At 42.0% G+C, this 27201-nt stretch overlaps 1 protein-coding gene across 1 annotated transcript in view; it reads left to right on the top strand.

The window, feature by feature from the left end:
- The window catches only part of LOC118336940 (ryanodine receptor 3-like), a 101741-nt gene that overhangs the window by 46280 nt on the left and 28260 nt on the right, over positions 1–27201 (top strand). The window contains exons 22-54 of the mRNA XM_035673712.1: positions 1289–1392; positions 2244–2327; positions 2742–2901; positions 4330–4477; positions 4790–4992; positions 5209–5383; positions 5819–6027; positions 6112–6311; positions 6565–6631; positions 6711–6871; positions 7203–7368; positions 8073–8159; positions 8743–8969; positions 9913–10720; positions 11118–11318; positions 12781–12883; positions 13459–13590; positions 18226–18499; positions 18656–18770; positions 19374–19506; positions 20263–20366; positions 20504–20639; positions 20901–21087; positions 21245–21353; positions 21438–21558; positions 22137–22306; positions 23173–23393; positions 23674–23764; positions 24513–24653; positions 25233–25396; positions 25530–25608; positions 26157–26246; positions 26358–26504. Of these exons, the coding sequence (XP_035529605.1) occupies positions 1289–1392; positions 2244–2327; positions 2742–2901; positions 4330–4477; positions 4790–4992; positions 5209–5383; positions 5819–6027; positions 6112–6311; positions 6565–6631; positions 6711–6871; positions 7203–7368; positions 8073–8159; positions 8743–8969; positions 9913–10720; positions 11118–11318; positions 12781–12883; positions 13459–13590; positions 18226–18499; positions 18656–18770; positions 19374–19506; positions 20263–20366; positions 20504–20639; positions 20901–21087; positions 21245–21353; positions 21438–21558; positions 22137–22306; positions 23173–23393; positions 23674–23764; positions 24513–24653; positions 25233–25396; positions 25530–25608; positions 26157–26246; positions 26358–26504 (5517 nt within the window). The remainder of the gene's footprint in view (positions 1–1288; positions 1393–2243; positions 2328–2741; positions 2902–4329; positions 4478–4789; positions 4993–5208; positions 5384–5818; positions 6028–6111; positions 6312–6564; positions 6632–6710; positions 6872–7202; positions 7369–8072; positions 8160–8742; positions 8970–9912; positions 10721–11117; positions 11319–12780; positions 12884–13458; positions 13591–18225; positions 18500–18655; positions 18771–19373; positions 19507–20262; positions 20367–20503; positions 20640–20900; positions 21088–21244; positions 21354–21437; positions 21559–22136; positions 22307–23172; positions 23394–23673; positions 23765–24512; positions 24654–25232; positions 25397–25529; positions 25609–26156; positions 26247–26357; positions 26505–27201) is intronic.

Below are 27201 nucleotides of genomic sequence, written 5' to 3'. Positions count from 1 at the left end.
AAGACAGATCTCTCAACAAGAAAGTGTTTTTCCCAAAATATCCAATTATTAATTGAAAGTTTGTTTATATATTAAGTTCTAATGAACACAGAAGTAGAAATCCTACCGTATATTCTGATCATTTGAAAAACACTCAAAAGGATTATTTTACATAATTTCACCAACTTCTTCTTCATTATACCTGCAATCATTTGTCCTTTTTGTCTGCAAAAGACTGGTTCTGGTTTATTGTATATTAGCTAAGGGAAAAAGCCAAAGTTACCTGTTTTGCCCTTAAAGGAACAGATGACACAAACAACATTATGGCAACACAGCTCTTATGTCTATAATACAAACATACATGTCAGAGCCCTCCCTCTGTTACATATACTGCCAGCGTTTATACAGGCCTTCATCCTTTTCCACTACCTCAACAGAATCTTTCATTTAGCATGAAGATATCTGTAAAGTGTGAGTCCGAAATTGAAATAAGAACTTTTATTGTTTAGTTTTTCCTAATCAAGCTCAGGTGGTTAGAGGCAATAACAATGTGTCAAACAGTGGTAAAATATGTTGAGGGACAGTATTAGATGTAATTTGGATGTGGTTACACGCTCATTCTGTGCTCTGTGGTTCATTGTGATTAATTACAGCTGCAGTCGCAGTAGATGCCCTACAGCTGAGGGAACGAGCAAAGTGCTGTTTGTTATTTAGCCCTGGTTGCATAAAAATACCTTTTTCGTTTATTGTTTGTTCCACAACTGTAATTCTGTGAGAGGAAGAACTGCCAGAGAAGAGATTTCCCGGAGAGTTCTTGTACTATTCACAAAAGAGCTGGCTGGTGTTCATTAGACCCACACACACAGCTGCATATCTGCACACAGCCCTGCATGTTTTCTTGGTAAACATCCGCCATTGCCATGCCGCCTCCTCTGAGCAGCATTGCCAAAGGGATTATTTGGCATAAGGTACAGCCTCAAGAGAGGCCTTACACCTCTTACTCGGTATTCTAGCTGTACACCATTCTATCTCCTCCAAGAAAACATGCTCCCTTGTTCCTCTTTCATAACATGTTCACTAGAGTAGACTGTCTTATCACTGCAACCAGTAGCAGCCTGTATTTAAACCACATTCCCCTCTTCTTGTTGGTTTACAATGACACCGACTTACAAGGCTGTGTGTTTCATATGCATATATTTAGTAAACTTTCCTATATGGTGTATATACATATAGAGTTACTGTGGACTAGAGTTGCAGGCAACAAAGGATAGTTGTAATATTGTTTCTGTGACTGTTCTTTTTCACATAGATAAGGGATGATAATAAGCGGCAGCATCCGTGCCTGGTGGATTTCTCCAAGCTGCCAGAAACTGAAAAGAACTACAATCTGCAGATGTCAACAGAAACTCTGAAGTATGTTGAGCATTATGGATTGAATTTCTCCATGGTGCTTTGTTTTTGAAGAGGAGAAGAAAGAGAGCATGTGATGGAGTCAGAGAGAGAGACAGACAGATTAATTACAAACAAAAAAAAGATAGATTTTTGGGGGTTTGTTTTAAACTGTTTTTTTTTTATGTGCATCACATACATGACCATGACATGTTAGCCAACTCACATAGAACATATTATGTCAGTATGTAATGTGTGGAGTGTTAAGACAGTAAGCATTAACACATGTAACCACTGTTACAGTAAAATGTCGGTGTGGTTCTTACAGTGTATTCCTTGCAATTTCCTCCAATGATTCCCTACACATATATAAAAAAGACATACGAAACAACAAACAAACAATAAAATACAGCAAGCAACAACAAGTCTTGCTCATCAGTGCTCTGCTCAACACTTGGTTCTCCTCATAAAGGTCCCAGTGAGACTTATTACACGTACTTTACATAAACGCTCTTTAAATGAAACAGGAGAACGTTGAGCTTTGCTGCGATTAATCTTGATCTGTGGCAGTGGCAGACACATCTGGCCGACACTGATGGGTTCCTGAGTGACATCAAACTCATTTTTCCTGTCACTTTGTCCTCTCACAAGGTGTGAAGAAAATTTGTCAAAAGCTCTTCACACCCAGCTTATTCCTCTGGGTATTCTTTGGCCTTTTTTTCTCCTAACAGGAGGACATGCACAATTTAACCCATCACTGCTCCATTTGAACCCTCCCAACTCTCTCCGTTTCTACTCTTCTACATGTACTGTCAAGGTGTGGATTAAACACAAGCTTCATTCGTTGACTCACTTTATGTTGTTTTCCCCCACAGGACCCTGCTGGCATTAGGCTGTCGTGTAGTTCAGGTCAATCCAACCGCTGAGAGCTCCCTCAAAAAGATCAAACTCCCTAAGAAGTAAGTGTGCATGCGTACATGTACTGTCTAAATCTCATCAGAACACACATTTCTTATTGAGATGCAGCTCAGTTCCAACTGTTTGTAAGAAAGCTGTCTGTAGTTACTGATTGTGTCGGTGATTAATAACATTAGCTGAGAAAAAGGCCATCAATTGAAACATATAAGGCCTATGGCTTTTCTACTGTGAGAGCAAATTAAATTATAAATCAAAAGCGTGTAAACCCAGTCTATGATCCTCAGAAAAAAGAAAGGAGAAAAAAAAAAAGAAATATTTAGTGTAACTGTAGGTATTGCCATAAAGATTTATATCAAGCTATAAATGTGGGTTAACTAGTCCTGGTGGATTTAGCCTTTATGACTTTCATAACTGAGGGAAAATTTGTTGTTTTGTCTTTATCTTTTTTCCTGTAGCTATATGATGTCCAATGGTTATAAGCCATCTCCTCTTGACCTGTCCGACATCAAACTGACTCCAGGTCAGGAGCTGCTGGTGGACAAACTGGCAGAAAATGCACACAATGTGTGGGCCAAGGACCGCATCAAACAGGGATGGACCTATGGGATTCAGCAGGTACACTGGATGTATTCATTTATAGTATGATGGGACCAATATATATTTTCTTCCGTCTGTTACCAGCTTTCTTTCTGTATTTTGTATGTGCTGTTTCTCCTTCATGGTTCATTAATTCACCTACCATACAGTCTATACCTTACTAGTGTACGTTTCAGACGGGTTGTTTGGCCTGACATTTCCGAGCTATATGTCATTATTCAGTATGCACCAAGATGTTTTGCAGTAAAGGGCAACAAGACACAGAGCATATTGTGCAGAACACACGATACAGAATGTTTGTTCTCATCTGTTGAAAACTAACAAGCGATAAACTGAATACACTGATTGCTAGCTTGTTTTTAATCAGCCGTTATTTTGGTGTATTTTTGGTGTTGTTGCCACAATGAAATTGGATAGAACACATTTTCCTGAAATCACTTCTTCACTACTATTTTTCCCCATGATGTGATGTAGAATGGGTTATCTGTGAAAGCTATGTATCTTGTGAAAACCTGACAAGCTTTTAATGACACTGTTTCTGTGGTAATAGGGTGGTTGGTTTCAGTAAAAAAAACAAAAAAAAACACATCTTGCCCATTAGTTTGGTTTGCTTTTCACTTAAAAGCATTCATTTACAACAAATATTGAGAAATTATTTGATGCATTTTGCAGAATATTTCTACTCTAAGCGAGTCAAGGCTCATTCATTTTGACCCGTTTTACTAATAATGTGAAAAAAGAGGCTTTCTGAATAAATGCGGGTCCCTGAACACAAGTCAAAGAAAAGAGTTCTGAAATCACCTATTGATTCAGATGAAGCAGCGAATATACAATTTAAAAGACACTTTAACCAGTGTGAGCAGCTGCGGTTATACCAACGTGTACAATTACACACTCTTCTATCCAAAATATTTTTCAAGGCATTGTACACACATCTGTTAGTATATTTGACTAACTAAACTTATCTGTATTACCTGTAATCACCTCTGTAAAAAACTGGAAAGCAGATGTTTGCTCTCTGTACAGTTTTCAAGATTTGTAGCTGAAGACATGAGACTGGGTAACTGACGTTGGAAAAATGCCACAAGGTTTTCATTTAAGCCCTTTAGCAATATTAGGGGCTTATGCCAGGCCAAACAAACAAGCCTGTGATCTTCATAACCACCACAAGATTTCAAATTAAGCTCCACAAATCTCCTTAAGTGATACTAATATGATTCTTCCATGGCTGTGCCCCAATGGGAATACTGCTATGGGAAATGACGCAGGGAAGATAGAGGAAGTGATGGGCAGCAGTAGCTCAATAGAAGTGGCTGATTAACTTCTCAATTACACGGATTGACAGCACAATTGTAACAAAAACATCAGTTGTCTCCCAGGCTAGGCTACAGTTGATAAGACAATACAATACATACAATTTTCTCTGAGTGCCTCTCCTCCTTGCAGGATTTGAAGAGTAAGCGTAACCCTCGCCTGGTTCCCTATGTTCTGCTGGATGAGCGCACCAAGAAGTCGAACAGGGACAGCCTGCGGGAGGCTATCCGCACTCTGATTGGCTACGGATACAACATCGAGCCCTCGGACCAGGAAGGCGGTGAGTTTGACTCACGGACATATGCCTATGAAAATGCACAGGCTTTTAAATTATACAGCACATGATAAAATGCGTGTTACAGTGTAATGTCCTGACAAGTGTGACTTAATTCCCCAGTCCAGATAAAGGATTCGGCCTCCCACCCTCTTTCAGTCTACAGTGAAAAAGAATTAGGCTGTGAAATTATTGCTTTAACCACACCAAGAGACTGTTTTTGCAATTAATGGTTCCTTTATTGATTGTCTTTTTTTGTTGGAGGGGATTCTGATGATTTTTCGAGCTGACACTGTGGCTGTCCCTTCAACCCAGCAGGACAAATGGTGGAGCGGATAAGCATTGACAAGGTCCGCTTCTTCAGAGTAGAGAGGACGTACGCCGTAAAGACTGGAAAGTGGTACTTTGAATTTGAAGCTGTGACAGGAGGAGACATGAGAGTGGGCTGGGCCAGACCGGGATGCAAGCCAGATGTGGAGCTTGGCACGGATGAGTTTGCTTTCGTCTTTGATGGATACAGGGTGAGCTGTCAATTAAATTTAAATCAAAGTATGCATTCACATTGTGTGGTGCAGTTGATATTGACTACTCCAAATTTAAGTCAGGAGGATTGGGGTTGTAATATTGTTGTAGTGTAAGTGTAATTTTCTTTATACTATTGTACTGACTTGCCCATTTCCTTAATTTAAATAATAAGAAACTGTTTAATTTTACTCTTGTGCATGTACTGTATTTAGGGTCATTGTCTGAACATGGGCAGCCGTTTGTTCGGGCGGTGCTGGCACTCTGGGGACGTGGTGGGATGTATGATCAACATGGAGGACAAGTCCATGATCTTCACCCTCAATGGAGAGATCCTCATCACCACCAAGGGCTCAGAACTGTGCTTCACTGACTTTGAAACTGAGGATGGTGAGAGAGTGTGTGCATAGACAGATAGATAGATGGATAACTTCATTGATCCAGAGGGAAATTAAGGATGTAAATGTAAATGCGGATAAGATGTGTGTGGTAACAGAGCCGGTTGTAGAAGCTTACAGTGAGGGAGTGTCAGACTGATAAGGTGATTGTCGAAAAGAGTTGCAGGTAATTTTTTTAATAAAGCTTTCACATGCAGAGCAAAGAGCATTAACTAGAATGACCATGCTAGGGATTTAGTGACAAATAAGTGGCTCCCTGTAACGAAATCACTGTTATTTAATGTGACACTTGTAAATTGGCTTTTTGAAAAAGCTGGATTGATTTTCCCTCCCCTCCTGCTGTGTGTGTTCTTAGAGGCTTTTTTATTCTCTCCTCCCTCTGCTTCTCTTCCCTCTGCCTCCTCCACTTCCTCCGGCTGTCCTTCAGGGTTTATTCCAGTGTGTAGTCTTGGTCTGGCCCAGGTGGGTCGCATGAATCTGGGGAAAGACGCTAGCACCTTCAAATACTACACCATGTGCGGCCTTCAGGAAGGATTTGAACCCTATGCTGTCAACATGAACCGAGAGGTCACCATGTGGTTCAGCAAACGTCTGCCTACTTTTGTCAACGTGCCAAAGGACCACAACCACATCGCAGTAAGAACAAAAGCAGATACTTGTTGGTAAAAAAATCCCAAATTGGTCATTGGACGGCTGAAAAGAATTTCTTCCAATCTGCAGGTAACCAGGATCGACGGCACCATCGACAGCCCCCCATGTCTTAAAGTCACTCACAAGACGTTCGGCACCCAGAACAGTAACGCTGACATGGTGTTTTGTCGTCTCAGCATGCCTGTAGAGTTCCACTCCATCTTCAAATCCAGTCCTGTGGTAGACATGAACGGAGTCCACGAGGAAGACACACTTAAAGTCAAACATAGGTACTCACCTCCTCAGAATCATGAATTTACACCATACTGCAAGCAGCTCCTTCCACAGCATTATACCTAATTTTAGATTATTGAGAATCATGACACCGAGTGCCCTCTTCAAGTTCAGTTAGTATGCAAATATATGAAGTAATGGTGATGCAGTTAAACATGTTCGGCTCACCAGACATCTAATAATGAGATCAGAACTATCCATCAACTGGTTTGTACTACATGATCACCTGTTGAATGTGGTTTCTGATAGATATCCATTGAGATCTGTGAGGCACAGTGATGAAAGTAGACGAGTGGACTACGGAAGCATCACTACGGTATTGAATAACCTTTTTTTTTTGATAGAGAACCATTATGTTGCAACACCTGCACTAACTCTACCATGTGTCATTACAGTACTACCACTCTGTAAGGGTTTTCTCTGGTCAGGACCCTGCCGGCGCGTGGGTTGGATGGGTTACTCCCGACTACCATTACTATAGCAACAACTTCAACCTCAGTAAAAACCGAACAGTCACCGTAACCCTGGGTGACGAGCGAGGACGAGTTCATGAGAGGTGAGACTATTTTTAGGGAAACCTAACTGCCTTCTTGTGTTCTTGTGATTATTCATGTATTTTTCAACAGCTATAACTTCTCCTACTGGGAGAGTGGAGACTGGTGTATACAGAAATAATGATATGAATATTGTATAACACAGTTGTAATAATATGTGTAAAATATGTCCATTCATCAACAAAGATGTCTTCATATCTGCTTACAACTACATTATAGTGTGTCATAAACCATTTATTGAATGTTTCTATACAACTTATAAATAGGGGCACTTTTTTCCAACCAAAATGTAAGTCAAGACAAGAGGAATAACTGGTATTTGCTCTCTGATAGTGTGAAAAGGAGTAACTGCTACATGGTGTGGGGTGGTGATGTGACCAACGCGGCTCACACCTCGAGTCGCAGCAACGTGGACTTGGAGATCGGCTGTATGATAGACCTGGCCACCGGCCTGGTGACATTCACCGTCAATGGCAAGGAGATAACCACATCCTACCAGGTACTCAATACACAGGTTATACAACCTAAAGGAATAAACCAGGCAGTCAGACTGTTTTCCACATTAAAAATAGACATGAAGTCCAATTGTGTTTTATATTGTATTTTATAAAGTAGATACAGTGTATAATTTTGTGAATAACCTTGTTCTGTTAAATCTTATTTAACTTTGTTCGGACTTGCAGAGTATGCAAGGTTACTTTGAAATCTGCTTGTGATTTTGCCTGTTCACCATTTTTTATACCTTCTGCCATTTATTCATGAATGCATCCATCCACCTGTACAGTAGGTCATTACCTGTCTAACTGTCCATCCACTGTTCTTCCCATCAGTCTGCAGTTTATCCATTTGACCTTGAGAGTAACTTGTCTTTGGTCTTTGCATATTCTCCTAACAGAGCAGTGACGTTGGACTTTGCCTGTTCAGATGTACTCTGAGAACTAAATCTTAAAGAACCTTTCAAAGGGTATAATCTTCTTATGTTCTCCCTCACTGAAACTCTCTGAGGCTTCACCCGGGCACTGAGTCATCCCTCCAGCCGACACTCTCGAATGATCAAGCATACACACACATGTGCACCACTAAGTAGTGGAGTTTCATGATGCATCATTAAGCTGCTTTCCGCAAGTCATGCTCTCTTCTTGCTCCTCAAGCTTTTGATGTGTACTTCCTGTTTGTAACTTGCTGCTCTTCTCTCTGCTCCAGGTAGAACCAAACACCAAGCTTTTCCCTGCCGTGTTTGTGCGACCCACAAGCCCCAACCTCTTCCAGTTCGAACTGACTAAAATAAAGGTAGTTTCCCCTGATTGTTCCATTACAACAACCTTGTTGCATGTATGATGTCTGTAATACCATGACAATGCACAAGAAAGAAGCCCAAATCCTACAAAAGCACACACTATTGGTCAAGGAAATGCAATATGTACTGCTCACATTATGCTTTGTGATATGTTTTCATTTTACCCTTATTCTGCCTCACACTTTGCTCAGAGATGCAACCCTCACACAGGATTATGCAGCTATACACCCCTCCAGCTAGGTCAACTAGACTAATATTTTCTCATGCTAATGTCTGCACCAAAGATACTGAGAGCTTCACCAACAAGACGGGTACTTGTGTCAGTTGTTTGGAGGAGAAAAATATTGTGTGACTAAGCAAGAAAGGTAACACCGACACAGTAAAAATAAGAAATTACTGACAGGCAGATTGTGGCTGTCTTCTTCTTTATTAAAATGACAGCATCATTTCTTCGTGCAGTTCAAAACGACTTTTGGTCCCAGAGCAGGTAGTAGTGTGTCTTTTTTAATCTGTAGCAAAAAGTAAGAGTGCTTTGAAAATCGGTAACAGTGTAAGATGTCTGTCTGCCCTCTTCAGAATGCCATGCCTCTTTCGTCAGCCATATTCAAGAGTGAACACAAGAACCCGGTGCCCCAGTGTCCACCCCGTCTAGATGTCCAAACCATCAATGCCGTGCTGTGGAGCCGCATGCCCAACACCTTCCTCAAGGTGGAAACAGCCAGGGTCAATGAGAGACACGGCTGGGTGGTCCAGTGTGTGGAGCCCCTGCAGATGTTGGCTGTGCATATACCTGAGGAGAACAGGTGCAGTACATGGCTTACTTTGCCTATGTGTCTATTCTGTGGGGCGTAGTTATATGCATATTAGCTTTCTCGATGAGAGTTATATGAGAATTGATACCACTCTCACTAAATATCAAGCTACAGCTAGGATGTGATTAGCTTAGTTTAGCATAAAGAGTGGGATCAAGGGGAAACAACTCCTTGTAAGAACTATAACTTGTCTTGTGAACAAGATGCAGAGTTAATTGTTGCTCTATTTTTTGATGTTTGAAGAGAGTCAGGCTTGCTGTTTCACTCTGCTTCCAGTACATGCTAAGCTTGGTTAATTGCCTCCTTGCTCCAGCTTTATATTTAGTGAACATTGATGAGAGTGGTGTTGATCCTCTCACCTAACCCTCAGCAAGAAAGTAAATACGCATATTTCCCAAAATGTTAAGTTATTCCTTTGTGTATTAGCTCATATTGCACTAAACAATAAGTCAGTTATTTGATCCACAGAAAGTTAATCAACAATTCTGACATGCCTAATATTCACTTTTTCAAGATTCTCAAATATTAGGATTTGCCGCTTTCATATAAATTGAAAACCTTTTAGTTTTCAAAATTGACTTTATATACTTCACAATGTAGTTTTCTGTGATTATCTAAACTTAAAGGTGCCCTATGGAGTTTTCTCGTAAACATTCAGTTTTACTCACCAAATCTCATTGTGTATATCCTTAAGCTCTAAAAAGTGCACTGATTTCCTTCCTCATAAAGTATTTTAAATCACACATAGTTTACTTCCTTGTTTACATGCTAGCTGTCTTCTTCTTCACTGCCTCTGTTGGCGCATTGCTGCATATCTTGGTTCTTTACCGCCATCTGTAGTTCAGCGGAATAGTGTGAAACCACTGGCACGGACATTGTATCATGTCACGTGCATGCGTTTGTATGGCTAATCCTGGCTCACTTCTTTTCAAAGGTGTGTCGACATCATGGAGCTGTCTGAGCAGGAGGACATGAGGAGGTTCCACTACCACACCCTGAAGCTCTACTGTGCCCTCTGTGCTCTGGGCAACACCCGTGTGTCCCATGCCCTCTGCAGCCACGTGGACCAATCACAGCTCTTATACACCATCGACAATCAGTACCTGTCAGGCATGTTACGCGAGGGCTTTTACAACGTCCTGATAAGCACCCACCTGGAGACAGCGAAAGAGTCGCGACTCATGATGAAAGACGAGTTTATCATCCCCGTCACGGCCGAGACACGTTCCATTCGCCTCTTCTCTGACGCTTCCAAAAAGCACCTCCCGCCAGGGGTGGGGCTTAGTACCTCGCTCAAACCCCGCCTGAACTTTGCTCCGCCCTGTTTCATCAGCACCAAACGAGAGCAACATCTCTATAGTCCCCAAATCCCACTGGATGTGTTGAAGGAGAAATCCATTTCAATGTTAACAGAGGCCGTTCAGGGCGGCGGGCACCACATCCGAGATCCTGTTGGAGGAGGTGTGGAGTACCAGTTTGTGCCAATCTTGAAACTCATTAGCACCTTGCTGACTATGGGCGTGCTGAGTAGCGACAACGTTCATCAGATCTTACTGCTCATCGACCCAAATGTTTTCAGAGAGACGCGTGAGGAGGGAGTCACAGGGGCCACAGACAAAGAGGGACTTACAGGGACAGAGGAGAAGGCAGTGGAAGCTGGAGAGGAGGAGGCTGCCAAAGAGGCTAAACAGCCGTTGAAAGGACTGCTAGAGAAGAGGCTGCCTGAGCCTGTCAAATTACAGGTAATAATGAGCATGTATGAACAGCTGTGGCATCATCTTATATGTGTGTAAACCACTCAAGGTAAATCACCAAAACATGTCAAATCAATGAACATTTTCATCTACAAGTGCCAAATCTCTCCTTAAGACTAACACAGCTGTGCTTTCAATCACATGCTCCATAACTGCTCCACTGTTAAAGACCCATTCAGAAGTCAGTCAAACATAAAATGGCTCTGTCTTGTATTGAACAAATGATCTCTTGGGTAAAAATGTCTCTTTAATAAGTGGGATAATGTGAAGCCATAAGGCGGTTTGTATGTATTCCTAACAGACTTGCTGGTAACAGCTGTGTCTAAGCGTGCACCAGTGATGCAACAGTATTTGTTGGTCTCCTCCCCCCTTGTCTGTTCCCCAGATGTGTGAGCTGCTTCACTATTTCTGCGACTGTGAGCTGAAGCACCGCATCGAGGCCATCGTGTCCTTCTCTGACAGCTTCGTCTCCAAGCTGCAGTTCAACCAGAAGTTCCGCTACAATGAGCTGATGCTGGCCCTCAACATGTCTGCCGCCGTCACTGCAAAGAAGACCAAAGAGTTCCGATCGCCCCCTCAAGAACAGGTGAGATGGGGCCGTGAAACACTGGTGTAGCTCAGGGCAGGTTTCAGTTCACGTCATACCCTAATTCCCAGTATCTAAGCCAGTGCGTGCCACAACATTCATTGTACTTTTTTCAAATTTTTACATTTACCACATACACATTACATAACTACATTTTTATGTATTATAATATACAATATACAATCAAAATGGAAAAAATATGCAATAAACACTCAAATCTCCATATTAGTAATGAAAAGCAAAGAAATGCATGATTTGAATTGTGTGGGATACTTAAGGTTTATGCCAATGTTACTTTAATTTTTAAAAAGAGTTAAATAAATCCTTTTAGCATATTTAAAGTCCCTGCACTCCTCCACAGGTGTATTCCCTTATTCTGGCTGCCTAGACCGCTGCTCAAGTTAAAGGTGCATAGATTGGACTCCATGCACCAATAATATAGATAAAAGTGTAATTTTTCCCACCTTGGCAGGTGCACCTCCTGCCTACAGAGTCAGGAACATACTCCCACACACTCCTGAATTCCATGGGTGTTCAGGGCTTTTAATTTTTATTCACTGTTTATTTTAAGTTCATTAATTTCCTGCAAATCTGCACAGAAACATAAAACAGCTGATTCTTTTTTAAAAAGGCCTGTTTTATTTCACGTTATATTGATAGCACATCATATAAATATCATAGCCTACTGTATGTGACATATGACATAGGTGGTGGTAGGGGCGCCAATGGAGGCGTGCGGTTTAAACATTTTCTCTGCAGAAGTGACAGTTTTCACACCAATTTGCACACTCTCACGTCTACTATGTGACCTTTTTGATGCATGAAGCTGCAAATCAGCCGCAGAGGGTATGAAAGGCCAGGAGCTGTGCATCAGTTAGAACTGATGAATCTTACAATCTATAATAACTGACCACAAAGAAAGCCTGTAGGCTCACTGCTTCAAATGATGCATGTCATTCCCTACATACATGACTAATTTCTCTCCCCACCCTCAGATTCCCTTTTTAGTGTTTTGTTTCGTCAGATTTGCTCCTCTTGGTTCCATGTCTCAGAGGGAACGAGAGCTGGTCCTTGCTCCAAATGTTTCAGAGAGCAGTCTCTTTGTGTGTGTGTGTGTGTACTGAACAAAGCCTCAAGGCGAAATTTTTCCTCTTGTCTGCGGTGTCATTGCTCCAGTGAGAGTGCATGCTCAACTGCGCCAACACACACACACACACACGCACACATACAGTATTCCTTCAGGGTCGCAGCTGGAGTTCAGCGCTTCACAGCTACTTTAATGACTTGTCATGGTGTCATTCGGTCTGTGAGTGCTGAGGGAGAATTAGCCACTTAAGCAGTTTTTTTCTCCTACAAATCACAGAGCTCACATCATGTTCGGATTGCCTTTGAAACTGAAGAAGGGGAAGAGTTTCCAGACATTGTTGTTGCGTGTTTCTCCTCACATGTTTCCATATTTTAGATCAACATGCTGCTTACCTTCAGTATGGGCGAGGACTGTCCGTGTCCAACAGGCATCCAGGAGGAGCTGTATGATTTTCACAACCAGCTGCAGCTGCACTGTGGTAAGATTACAGATCTTGCAAAACCTTTATATGCTGCTTTAGTGTTTTTTTAATTAAACATGCATTATTGTATTTAGCTTGATACAATTATCTTACGTTGCTTCAACTGATTGTAGAATTCCATACATATATTTTACAAAGGCTGCATGGATCGAAAAAAGCTGTAATTGTGTCAAAATCTGCTGAATTGTACTAGTGCTTCCTCTCAGAAAATACTTTCTTTTCTCCACTCCTCATTTCTCTCTGTCTCTCGGCAGAGAAGTTTCAGTTGCTCTGACATCTTGATGTTTTGATAAATAATTGAATTGCCCATCCCTCTGTGGTACAACCGATCTAATGGCAGTCTCCGCCGTTCCACATAGCGCCGATCTGTCATTGCACCCTCCGCACAGACAACAACAAAAAAAAAACTACTTGAAATTGTAAAGTAATAGGAGATGCTGTAAATCCCATGCTACACCTTATATACTTGACATGTCTTCAAACCCCGCAGGAAGCCACGCTTGCCGGAGATATTGCTTTAATATGCTTTGCTGTCCATGTATATAGTATGTCTTTCTGTTTGTGTCGTGCAGGAATCCCTATGGAGGAAGATGAAGATGAGCTGGATACATCTATCAAAGGTCGCCTCCTAATGCTGGTGAACAAGATCAAAGGCCAGTCTCACAAAGCAGAGGAGCCCACAGAGAAGGAGCAAGCAGCACCATGTGAGGAAGTCACTGTTTTTATAAGTGTTACTTAATAATATTAGCCCTGCTGTAATGCACCTGCTGTATCCGTAATACAATCTGGGAGATAACCTTCTTTTTTTAATTGACTGGCTTACATTTAATTTCAGATCAAAATTCATGTTCTAGAAAGCAGTAATCCAATGATGTCCTTGTAACCATAGCAACATACTAAAACAGTAGCTAGATCAGTAGACAGTTAAAGCTCTGGGAATGGCAAAATGTCCAAAAACTGCCAGGAAAATAGTGTCCTCGAGCAAGTTGAAGTTGTTGTATTCTGTTTCTATACTGCCTCTAAAACATTTGTTACTCTCCCTTAAAAGCAGAAGCTCTCACACACGTTATCCATTTATTCCCCCTCTACATTGTGCTTGTTTATGGTCTCTTTCACCTCTTTTTGTACAAGCTCTCTGTCTTCACTCCTGGCTTACAGGGAGGGGAGAACTAAAAGCTGGAGCTCCAGCTCTAGCACCCTCAGCTTTGACTGCCGGTGTCATGTGTACTGACTCACCGGGTGGCAGTCATTTCCATTTCAATTTCTTTTCAATTTCATTATGGTAATACGGAGTAGGGTGGAGGAGAGGCTCCAGAGTGAAGAGCGTCTTCCGTCAGCCACTCAGGAAAGACGAGAGAGGCGAAATGAGAGAAAACACATCTGTGATAAAACCAAATCCTTTACCTGATTAAACCCATAGACACATACGTACATGCACGAGTCACAATCATGAGCACACACATAGGAACAAAAACCATTTCAATCACAGCACTCAATAACTGGGGTGCCACAACAATATAAATTCAGGACAAGTTGTATCTAATTTTCTATCTCAAGTGTAAGGGACCACCAATCAAGTCCCTGATTGCAAATTATTACTTAACTGGTAGAAAATACATTCTATCTTGTTCTGTTGGCCTGCAATATGGGAAGCAGTGTGTTATTTAACTGCTGCTCACTGTTGAATATTTAGAGCTTTATTTATTAGCCTATGTGTCCATTTATGGCAGCAGTTTTTCTCTCCTTTTCTTGAGAATGACACTGTTCTAGAAATAAAACAAGACACGTGTGTCTGCCTTTAATTGCCTAGACGGAGACTAACTTATATGAAACAGGGTATTTCATTACTTCTGAAAACCCCTCTGAGAATCTGTCCATCGCCATACCATGCCCATCTATTCTTGAAAGCAATGCTGGCAACAAGAAGTGGCCAAATTGCACATGGATAAATTTGGGCTGAAATATGTGTTGCTGACTGCAGATGCTGAAAGGCAATCTCTCCACTGGGATTTCGTGTGACCCTGAAGTGGAGCATATAAGACCACTTCACTGATCTCCAAGGAGCAAGGCTGGATGAAAATAGAGGAGTGTGTATTTTCCCCTTAAAAGAGTGTTTTGGGTGGTGGTGTTGGTGGTGGTCTCTGCAGGGTGTTGTGTAAGGAATGATTGATTAGAAGGCTGGTTTGTGGTGGCAGCTGCTGTTCAGGAGCATCACATCTACTTCTGTAACAGCTGAAGGCGTCAGAAAGCGAGGGAGGGGAGTGAAATAATATAAAATCTTTGCAGGCAAATTCTCTTATCTGCTTAGAGTGTTTCTTTGAATCATTTTGTGATTATACAGTATATACTTTGCGTTGGTACTACGTGTTAAAGCTTGAATAGGAAGCCATATTTGTTTGTCTTCTCTTAGTGGTGAGTCAGTGGCTTTTGCATCGTAGATTAAGATGCATTGCCTTTCTATATGATTCATCTTCTACAGACAAACCACCTGCTTTGTGAGGCTCCACTTAGAGCTAAACGCTAATGTTAACATGTAACTTGCTGATGTTTGGCAGGTCATATCTGCACCATCTTTGTTTACCATGTAAGGATGTTAACATATATAACATATGCCAATTAGCACTAAAGACAAAGTGTCATTAGTTTTTCAGGTATTTGGCCGGATGTTGTTTCTAGAGGAAGAGTTAAGCATTTACAGAGGATGGTCTGTTTTATAATGGTCCATCCTCTGGGCAACATGAATGTCTGTATCAAATGTTACGGTGATCCATCCGACAATTGTTGGGACACTACAAATGTCGCCCTTCTGGTGGTGGCTACAGGAAAAGTCAGGGGATCATCAAAGTCCAAATTAGGATTCATCCTTTGGGGACCATGAATGTCTGCACAAAATGTCAATCTGATAGTTGTTGAGATATTTCAGTCTGGCATGGCCATCCCTACAGCCATGCCAGCTTGTTTGTGCATTTTTATTCAAGTTGATATAGGCCTTTGTATATGTATACAGTTTGGAATGTGTATTTATTGTAGGTTTAGCACTCTCTGGAGAAGTGTATGTGACAGTTGGTATATACTTTGAAAACCAAAAATAAATCTTATATAAGAAGATGGTTTGCCAGGAGGCAGGAGGATGGGCAGAGTGAAGATGACATGATCTATTCTGTACTGTTACTCCAGCTATAACTTCTCCTCCCATCAGATCATACTGCTTAGTGAGACCCTGAAGATACAAAAGGCGCCGTCGTCTTTGCCATTATTTCACAGGACTGAAGTAAAAGGAGCGCAGAAGTCGTTTTCCCGCTTTGATGAATGGTTTATCCACCAGAAGAATTTAATGCTCAGACGTGATGACTCGCCTGGAAGAAATGTGTTTGTGTGAGAGCACAGGGGTTTGTGTGTGATCTCACATGCCATAGAAACTGCTGGCTTCCATCAATGTAATACTAGACCGGTCAGATTTGTTTGTTGGGGTGTAGTGAGGGGAAGGAATTGGGGAGGACTGTTCAAGAGCGAAACAGACAGACAGGGAACGAACAAGTGTGTTTGATAGTGTGACAGAATGAGAGTCAGGTGTTGTGAAGCATCTTGGCTGAGAGGAAGAAATGTCGCTTCTCATTTTGGAGCAAGCTGGTGCTTCTGCCCTTTCTCTGACACCCACACAACTCTCGGCGGCAGGATCGGTTACCGCTGACTGTGACATTCTGCTGGCTCCCCACCCATCACAAAAACACACACACACACACACCCTTACATTGATTGACAGCCTGGTGTCAAATAGTCTTTGGAAAACCAACAGATCCAATCAACCGTACAGACATGGGGGTCTTAAAAACACAATCACCTAATTGCAGTACTTTTAACGAAATCAGTTGCTTATAAGTGGCTCCATCTTTCATGCTTCTGAGTTGTTTAATTGATGGCGCTCTCTCCTTTGTGTGTTCTTACCATTCTTACCGCAAATATATGTGCATATCCTCACCCACACACACTATTGATCCAGTTTTAATGAAGCCTTAAGGGTACCCCACATACGAGCTGTCAAATGTCTCCCTTTAACCTTTGAAATAAAATATTGTACTGTACAGAACTATTTATACCTTTTCCACTTCTCCTCCCTTATTACATAACAGGGCTTCCTTTCCGCTCTGCCGAATATGTGCCTTTTCATGAATGAGCTTGCAAACTGTTTTCTTTCCCATAGAATGGAGGAAAATAACTCTGACGTTGTTGAAACACAGCTGATTACCTCTCCTTTAGAAGCTGGGGCTTGTAGAGGTGGCTGATACACGCGTGCAGTTGTATTAGCTTGACTCAAGCCACGCGAAAGACTTTGAAAAGCTGTCTGTGTTTTTTTGTTCCGAGCTCAAGGTCTTATTTGCATTACTGAACCAGTTTGGTAATGCAGCCTTTGAACTGTGTCTCTTTTTTAGTGCTTGTGTAAAAATGGGAGCACCCAGTCAAGTGGAGGCCCTTTTAGCATCAGTCTAATAGAGCTTTATGTTAGGTGTGTGTGTTTATTGTGTGCGTTACAAGAAGAGCAAGCACTTCACTGCCTGTCTTTCTCTACTATTTTAAAGGTAAATCTGCTGAAAATATGTTGTTTTAACCAACACTGCCCTTCATAATTAATAATTCTGTAATCACACACAGTTCTATTTTCTTATAATAATCTTCATTCTAAGTTCAAGGTAATAATGTAGTTTCGATCTCTAAAAGCAGCTTACTGTTGGGGGATGGGACTATTTAGCAACATTAAATCTGCACTAATCAATATTTTTACTTTTATCAACTGGTCAAATTAATGTGTGTAATATGAAAGAGCTCATTTGTGTATATATAGACCCAGAGACAATTGGAAGACAATAACTGTGCACAGTGAGGGGAACTCTGCAGTTCCCCTCAGCTCTACTCAGCATTTTAGCATCTTTCAGCTCCTTGTTTTTATTTCCCAAATTTTCACTGATTTGCTCTCATGGATTTCAGCAGCAGAAGGGAGGTGTTTTCGGTAAAAAAAAAAAGTTCTGATAAACCCACTGTACTGTTTAAAATGTTAACACATACTGTATGTCACTACTGTGTTTACAGCTCATTTTGCTTCCACCAAGACAAATATTACAGCTTAAACTATGGTAAATTATTTAATTTTCATTCATCTCTGAGAAGAGTATGACATGTGGAGTGACTGGTCCCTTGTCACAGTTGACAGTTGCATTGGAAGTGTAAGAGCTAGCATTTTCTGACTTTTGGACCAGTACTCAACCTCTGCTCTGTTTGTTTTTAGCAAATCATTCCAACTTTCATGGAAAAACAGACTAATCTTTACTCAACTTTCTTTCCAGCCAACCTGAAGGAGCTGATCTCTCAGACGATGGTCAGCTGGGCCCAGGAGTGTCACATCCAGGACCCAGAGCTGGTCCGCAAGATGTTCAGCCTACTGAGGAGACAGTATGACAGCATTGGGGAACTGCTTCGGGCCATGAGAAAGACGTACACCATCAGTGCCGCCTCGGTCCAGGACACTATCAGCCTCCTGGCCTCTCTTGGTCAGATCAGATCTCTGCTGTCTGTTCGCATGGGGAAAGAGGAGGAGAAGCTAATGATTGATGGGCTTGGGTAGGTTGTGGTTGCCTCAGGGGAGCTCATCTTCTTATCTTGTATACAAATCATCATGTTTCTGGTCTTGCTATTCTTACTTTCATGACAATTTGGCCCAATGCACTGTGTTTTTAGTGAGTGTTAAGTATCCATTATGTATTGTTTCCTCTCCAGGGACATCATGAACAACAAAGTGTTCTACCAGCATCCCAACCTAATGAGAATACTGGGCATGCATGAGACTGTCATGGAGGTCATGGTCAATGTGCTCGGAGGAGACAAGTCCCAGGTTTAACAATTCTACTTGTGTATATTTATCTCTGCTTACACAGGCTGTTAAAGAGGCGCCCGCAGAGTTCGCCGCACTACCCTTGCCAGAAATAATGTTGCTCACTGAGAAAGTTTGTTTTTAGTCCAGTTTTGCGTGTGATCATTTGTGTGTGCGAAGCATGGTTGCAGGGTGAGCGTGCATTAATAAAGACATGGTCCCAGTAGGTGGGCTTTCTCCTCAGGCAGACAGCATCGGGAGGGAGGGCAGAGCGTGGCTGGCTGGCAGTGTGTAAAGGTGTCAGGCCTTTTTGACGTTAATTAGGAACGAAGACATGCGGTGGACTTTATAGTAACAAGCCTGGAGAAAGTCATTACAATAAACTTCTTTTGGAGGGGGCTGACAATGTGTTAGCAATGTCTAGACACGAAGATAGTCTATATTTATGTTTATAAATACATGAGACTGTTGCCTGAGAAATATTTCACGTACTTGTGCTTTGTAATTTGTGATTAACTCTTTTTTGAAGAGCAACCATCTTGGTTGTGATTTTACTACAATTGTTTAAAAATTCAACCAGGGAAGATGTTTGACCCCACTTAGTCTGTATGTGCCATTCCACAGGAAATTGCCTTTCCCAAGATGGTGGCCAGCTGCTGTCGCTTCCTGTGCTACTTCTGCCGGATCAGCCGTCAGAACCAGAAAGCTATGTTCGACCACCTCAGCTACCTGCTGGAGAATAGCAGCGTGGGGTTAGGTGGGTACACCTACATGTCTCTGTTTAGCTGCTGCTCTTACTGTTAACCATCATGCTACTTTAAGATTAGCCAAATGACCAAAATGTCCAGATTTTAGGACACGCTAGAGGAAGATGTAGCAAGACATACCTGTAAAACCAGCTCTAGGATGGATGAAAAATGAATTCTAAAAACTGCCAGCATTCTCATTAATATGGGTGATACACTGCAGTCACCTTTTTGCCATCATAGGACTTGTTCTGCACCTCTGATCTCACATATATTAGCTTCGCACCACAGAAGACATGTGTGTGGTTGTGACTCTGAACGCTGAGAATTTATCGGCTCATCTCTCATTCTGTTAGAAGATGGCGGTGCCACAGTCTCAGCGAGTAGCCTGCTGGGGCAAGAGAGCATATACCCTAGATGCACACACATGTGCTCCCAGTTATGAAGTTTTGTGACAGTATAAGCAAAATAAAAATCTAATTTTAAGAAGGAAGTCTTTAATTTTTTAATTAAAATTCCACAAAAAAATACAGCTGTAAAAACAATATCATAGATAAAATGTTTGTATGCAAAGTGTTACATAAACCCCATAGAACCTAATATGAGGTAACGCTGGTTGAGGAAACTTTCCTTTAACACTAATGTTGACCAGATCAGCTATCAGTGATGTTTTGGAAGGAGTGAAACACCACCCCCTGCTGTTTGTACAACACTTTGTTAAAATGTGATCACAGACACAGAATTTATGGGTGTGCTTTGTATTGTAGCATCACCAGCTATGAGGGGCTCCACTCCTCTAGATGTGGCTGCTTCCTCTGTGATGGACAACAACAGCCTGGCTCTGGCACTGGAAGAACCTGATCTGGACAAGGTAAGACTCCATGCTAACTTAGTGTGCATCAAACCTGAGGGAGCTTCACATACATGAGATAGGATTTGAAATCACCTAGGGTGAATGGATTAAAGCAGGATGAACACTGATCTATATGTGATGTCATATACCCTTAGGTGGTCACCTACCTAGCAGGCTGTGGTCTCCAGAGTTGTCCAATGCTCCTGGCTAAAGGTTATCCAGACATCGGCTGGAACCCCATTGAGGGGGAGCGTTACCTTTCCTTCTTGCGGTTTGCTGTCTTTGTCAACGGTAAGACTGCAGTTACAGTAGCTCTTTTGGTTTCTCTTTCTTTCTGTCTCTGTCTCCAGCTCTCTCTTTCGGTTTATTCTTTTACTGTATCTCTATCTAAACATGTAGAAAAGGTTTGGAAAACCCTTATATCAGTTTCAGCTTCTTCTCCCTGGAGTTGCTCAGGGATAGTGGTGTGTTTATGTTAGAGCTACAAAGCATGTGTTTTCTTGCTTATGATTTTCACATTTTTACTCGTGTGATTTTATGTCTGTGTTCCAGGCGAGAGTGTGGAGGAGAACTCCAGTGTTGTGGTCAAGCTTCTCATCCGTCGTCCAGAATGTTTTGGACCTGCTCTGAGGGGAGAGGGAGGGAACGGCCTGTTGGCTGCCATGAAGGAAGCCATCAAGATCTCAGAGACGCCAGCTTTGGACCTGCCAGGCTCTGTGCACGGATTTAGCTCTGATGTGTAAGCCATAGAGATCAAGCAAAGCTTATCAAATCAATGCTGAGGACTTACCCTTAAGATTAGCTGCTTATCCCACTCGTCTTTGCGTCGTTTGCTTTGATGCCCTTTAAAAAATGTCCCTCTGCTTTTCTGTTTACTCAACTTTTCCCACTGTTAGGTCTGCTGATGGTGATGATGAGGAGGAAGTTGTACACATGGGCAATGCCATCATGTCCTTCTACTCTGCGCTCATTGACCTGCTGGGACGTTGTGCCCCAGAGATGCATGTATGCTTCATAGAAGTTGTGAATTTATTTGTGGTTTGTCTCGGACAGATCTTCCAATTTTTCACTTCTGTTTGTCTTCTTCAGCTCATCAACAAGGGAAAAGGTGAAGCTCTTCGCATTCGTGCCATCCTGCGCTCTCTGGTGCCAACTGAAGACCTTGTGGGAATTATCAGCATACCACTCAAAATGCCCATCACCAACAAAGGTACTGGTCAGGATGTTCACTCTAATAACACACAGCAGCATACTGTACAACACAGCTTTACCCTTCCGTGAGAGGACACTTCCTATTCATGTGCATGCTACTACAGGATGTCAAGCTCACGTGAAAGTACAATGGTTATGAAAGTCTGCACATTCAGTGCAAGACGGAAGGTTATTGATTTCATTTCACCGCTCATGCCTTTTTAATCAGCACAACGCTTTACTGCACAGTCCCATAGCTCTGAGTAAGCCAGATCATTTCTATAGCGAGCTGTCTTGCTCTATTGATTGATCAGCATAAGCATGGCAAGGCTCGCCTCCTAAATTTGCTGCCCAGAGCACTGCCACACAGGCTCTGTCAGCAGGCCAAGAGTGAGGACTGTGAGCCGTAGCTCCAGCACCAGAACACTCTCATTCACATGCTGCTGCATGCTGACTAATGAATACACATGACTCCCCTAATCAGAGAAGACTTGCCATTATGTACTGTAGGCTGTTCTCTGGGTATTTCACTGCTTCACACCTGTGTGGTTTACTCTATGTGTAATGCCTTCCTTTTCCTGTCTAAATCTCTCTCAGATGGGTCGGTGACAGAGCCAGACATGTCAGCCTGTTTCTGTCCAGATCACAAAGCCCCCATGGTGCTGTTTTTGGACAGGGTGTATGGCATTGAGGACCAGAGCTTTCTGCTCCACCTGCTCGAAGTGGGCTTCCTTCCTGACCTGAGGGCTGCTACCTCTCTGGATACGGTAGGTTTAGCATAATAATGTGGGAGAGAAGAAACGGATGGCCAGCCTCTCCAACATGAACTTTATCAAGGATTTCAAGATCAATAATATCGGTCCACCTTTTATATTAACGAGGATCTCCTCATTAAGCCATGGTTCAAGTTTCTCTTTGGTTGATTAATGTAATTGTTCTTTACTTTTACTTATGAACGAAAAGTTTATGGAGATTTAAGAAGATGGAGCAAAATCCTGGCTTGCTGAGCTCAGAACTATCAAATCCATCGGATGCAGACTTTTGGCTAAGATATATCTATCATCACATGATCTATTTGAATTTTTTTTTTTTTTTTTTGCACAGCAGCACACAACGAGTCATATTGAGCACTTGGCCTGCATTGAAGTCAACTGTTTTGTGAGCTGGAGTTCTTAAGATGTGTACAATGCAGTAGTTAGTTTGAGTTAACCTGTAATTCACTAGGAGAGCTGTTTGGTAACGGCTTGAATACGTATGACTTTTTTTTGCTCTGGAGGAGTCGCTCCCAGTCAGCAGTGTTAATGTGACAGGAGCTAAGAATATCACTCAACCCCTGGCTACAAACTCTGACGTCAGGCAAAACACAGTAACAGCTCACACTGACAGATACTCCTGCTTATATAATCTATGCAGCATGTGTGACTGTCTGACATCAGGGAACCTTTTTAGTGTTCTTTGTGGTTGTAATAGTACCTTATTCTCTTTAGCTTGCTAACATATACTGTATTTTATTTTGAAGCAATGTTTTAGCATTTACAATTGCAGGTTAATTGTAAATGCTAAAACATTAACTTAATAGTAGGCTAAGTAGGAAATATTCATATGTAAAGTTTGTGACTTTTTCTTTCTACAGGAGGGTCTATGTACCACAGAGACAGCCCTCGCAATGAACCGCTACATCGGCTCAGCCTTGCTACCCCTCCTCACCCGCTGTGCCCCTCTCTTTGCCGGCACCGAGCACTACGCCACCCTCATCGACTCCACTCTGCACACCATCTACCGCCTCTCCAAGGGCCGTTCGCTCACCAAGGCCCAGAGAGATGCCATAGAGGAGTGCCTGCTGGCTGTCTGCAAGTGAGGAGCATACCAAACTCTCTATTAGTAGAGTAAAAGGTTTTTTCTAGATTGTGGGCTTTTTTTGTTTGAGTATTAATAATACACCAAACACTTCTGGTATCTCAGCCGGTCAACAGTACATCGTATCTTCCTTCTAACAAAGCTCTATTTTAGCTCAGGGCCTGATTTGGCAAAATATCCCTCTAGATCAGTGAGACAAAAATGAGTCTGAAGATATTCTGGATAAAGGCAGCTCAGGGCAGCAGCACTCTTATCTCTGTCTCACCTTATTCTCCAGGCACCTTCGTCCCTCCATGCTGCAGCAGCTCCTGCGCCGTCTTGTCTTTGATGTGCCCTTGCTGACTGATTACTGCAAGATGCCTCTAAGGGTGGGCAACAATTTCATTCACTTTCCTCACTATTTTTAAATCCCTTTTGCTATCCTGTATCTTGCCTTTATACATTTTTTTCTGGTTCCTCTGCTTGTGTGCCTCAGTTTCAGCTGTTTTCATCCTGCCTCACTATCTGTTTGCTTTTTTATTATTATGTTTTGTTTTCCCCTTAATAATCGAACCTTTCTATGTGGTCGCTACCTTAATTTATTCAGTCTTCAGCCCTGTGGGTTGGTACCAACGGCTTATTTTCACCAACTCTTCTGTAGGTGTACCTTTAATGTACTGGTATTCACCTCTCTCTCTCAGTCTCACACACACCTCAGTCTCTCTCACACACACACACACACACACACACACACACACAAAGGTGCACATTTCTACCACACCCATATGGGTGTTAATATCATCCGGTGTGGGAGAAGTGGTTAGCTACAGAAGGGAAAACAAGGGGTAAATGAAAGGTATTGGAGCTGTGGTTATTGCAGGCTTGTTGGCTCCACTGCTCCACTCCATCCGTCTGGCCACACGAGAGAAATACTGGAGAGTAATAGATTGTGACTGGCCTGTGAAATGGTGGACACACTTGTTCTATGTGGGGGAGCCGATTTCCTTTGAGGCGCTATTTGCTATACATGCATGGCCGAGTGTCAGTGTGTTGTATGTGTACAGGCTGCATGCTTGCTGAATTCTGTGTATTTATTACTCTGGTTATCTTGACCTGTGCCCTATATGTGTCCTCCAGCTGCTGACCAACCACTATGAGCAGAACTGGAAGTACTACTGCCTCCCGTCGGGCTGGGGCAGCTATGGCACAGCATCTGAGGACGAACTACTGCTCACCAAGAAGATCTTCTGGGGAGTATTTGATTCTCTGTCCCAGAGGGTGAGGGGTCGCTCATGTGTTGTTGTGTTTTTGTATCTACGTCCTTTGCGTTTCCTGAGCAATAGTCATTAACATGTTCGTCTGCTTCTTGTTAAAAAACATTTAGCAAGAGAGTTTGATACCACGAATGCTCTACAGAAGTGATAAACAGTTAAAAGTCACCCAATTCATCACAGTCTTGATTAACATGTATGAATGCGAGAGACTCATCGGCACAAACATCTCGAGGTCTGTTTGTGATGCAGATGGCTGGACTCAGCACATCTCTAAATGCACACTCATGAAAGGACGCTGTGCAAAGGGCCGGCCTGAAAACATCAATATCTCGACAGCCGTCATTGAACCATAGCCTCTAGCACTCTGGTTCTTCAGCTTTTAGAATAATTCTTCATTAATGTCTGTTCCGCTGGCCCCTGCACTGATACACACTGCGTGGAGTGGCTATATAGCTTTATTTAAGTCCCGCCTTAAATTAACAACAAAATGTATTACTTGTGATCGTTAGATAAGAATACAATTTGTGCGAGTTTTGTGCAAGTTTTGCATTTACTCTGTAGCTTTCTTTCTCTCACCATGCAGAAATATGACCAAGAACTATTCAAGATGGCCATGACTTGTCTCAGTGCCATAGCTGGAGCTTTGCCACCGGACTACGTGGACGCCTCCATTAGTACCACTGTGGAGAAGCCTGTTTCTGTAGATGCTCAGGGCAACTTTGACCCCAAGCCAATCAATACTGCTAAGTAAGCCAGACCTTAATGAGAAATATAATATCAGCCTGACTGATATATCATACTTGTAATGACATACATGACAGTACATGACTTCAGTAACACGCATTTGAATACACAAGCTGACTGTCAAACTCTTTTCCAGCATTGCTCTTCCAGAGAAGCTTGAGCACTTTGCCAACAAATACGCAGAGCATTCCCATGAGAAATGGTCAGCAGAAAAGGTAAGGCCAAAGATAAGAGCTTTCACCTGGGAAAATGGGTATTAAATTGCACAGTATTAAATTTGGAACAAGTCACATGTGTTATAAGAAAAGGTGAGGACACTTAAAATGTCTCTACTTGAAGAAATACTGCAGGCAAAAGCAGCAGGAAAGCATTTCAGCCATTTCAAAGTGAAGAAAAATCAGTTCAGATCAATATTTTGATATTGTTCTTTTTTCCAATATCACAGCATTGTTTCCTTTGGTGATGCCTCCTTTTTGTTATATTAAAAGGGATACTCTGGGCATGCTGACAATAACTGTGCACAGTAGTCTCTGTGTAGTAGGTCCCTTTTGTGCCAGCTGCTTAGCCTGCATTGTTGCATCTGTCAATTTTTTTTTACAAGAGCTGAGGACAGCAAGAACTGAATGTACCATGACTCCTTAATGTGTTATGCGTACTTAATCTCTTACCCAGTCTTTTACATAACAAATGATGTCTTTAGGGGACTCTAAAGGCAATGAAAAATGCTTTCACCCTTTTACATCCCTCTGTGGTTATGCCTCAGGTGCTGCTGGGATGGAAATATGGAGACTGTGTGGATGAGAAGGCCAAGATTCACCCTCAGCTCAGGACCTACAAAGCCCTGACAGAGAAGGTACAGAATGTTATGTGAGATTTGTGAAGAAGGTTAGCATCATAGAGATAACAAAAAGAGTGAGGCTTCTTGGCTTAGTCCCTTTCCCCCTTTTCTGTCTCTGTGCTTTAGGAGAAAGAGATTTACAGATGGCCAATTAGGGAATCCCTGAAGAGTATGCTGGCAATGGGCTGGAGCATTGACAGGACCAAGGATGGAGAAAGCATGTCTCAACAGAGGGAGAGTGAGAAAATGCGAAAAATCTCTCAGGCTTCACAGGTACAGTGCGAAAGTATGACAGAGACAAAGACTAACATCCTCCATCCTCCTTTTACTTCAAAAACATTTGAAACAAAGCCATAATAATATCTATTTCTCCACAAAATTGTTCTCTGTTATGACGATAAACTCATTATCCAGTTAAATACATTAAATTTACCTAACCATTCCTTCAAACTTAGAATATCAACTGTTTATCTTTCCTTTTAGCTAACTATTTCAAATGTTTATTTACTGAACTTTGAGCTAACTTTAACTATTTCAGCATATCCTTACTTTTAAGCTATTTTCAAATGTTTAAGCATTAGCTTTACTTCCAGTTAACTTATTCTCTCTTACACCCAACTTCTCTCTTTGCTAGTTAACCGTCAGTTTTCACACACTCAGTGGCGACATGTGGCGTTATGTTTACAACTGATTTGTTGGTGGACAGCTTTCTGGTTATTGTAAATATAGTGAAGATCAGTATGACACGAATTTGTAATCCAATTTGACTGTTTATTTTCCTCCTTAACACAAATATGAGCATATGTTCTATTTTTAGTAGACTTTGGAAATCACTGATTTTTAGGACCATTCATCAGCAGTTACTGTACAGAGTTGATAACATTCAGATCAGACATTTATTTACTGTGTACACAAAGCTGATTTTGTTGCTAATCTCCTTGCATAAGAGACAGAAAGCCTAAGGATACAG

Source organism: Morone saxatilis, unplaced genomic scaffold, assembly GCF_004916995.1.
Source record: "Morone saxatilis isolate NCDOM2014 unplaced genomic scaffold, NCSU_SB_2.0 Contig3, whole genome shotgun sequence".
In the NCBI taxonomy this organism is placed as follows: domain Eukaryota; kingdom Metazoa; phylum Chordata; class Actinopteri; family Moronidae; genus Morone; species Morone saxatilis.
This window is presented reverse-complemented; position numbering and strand designations above follow the sequence as displayed.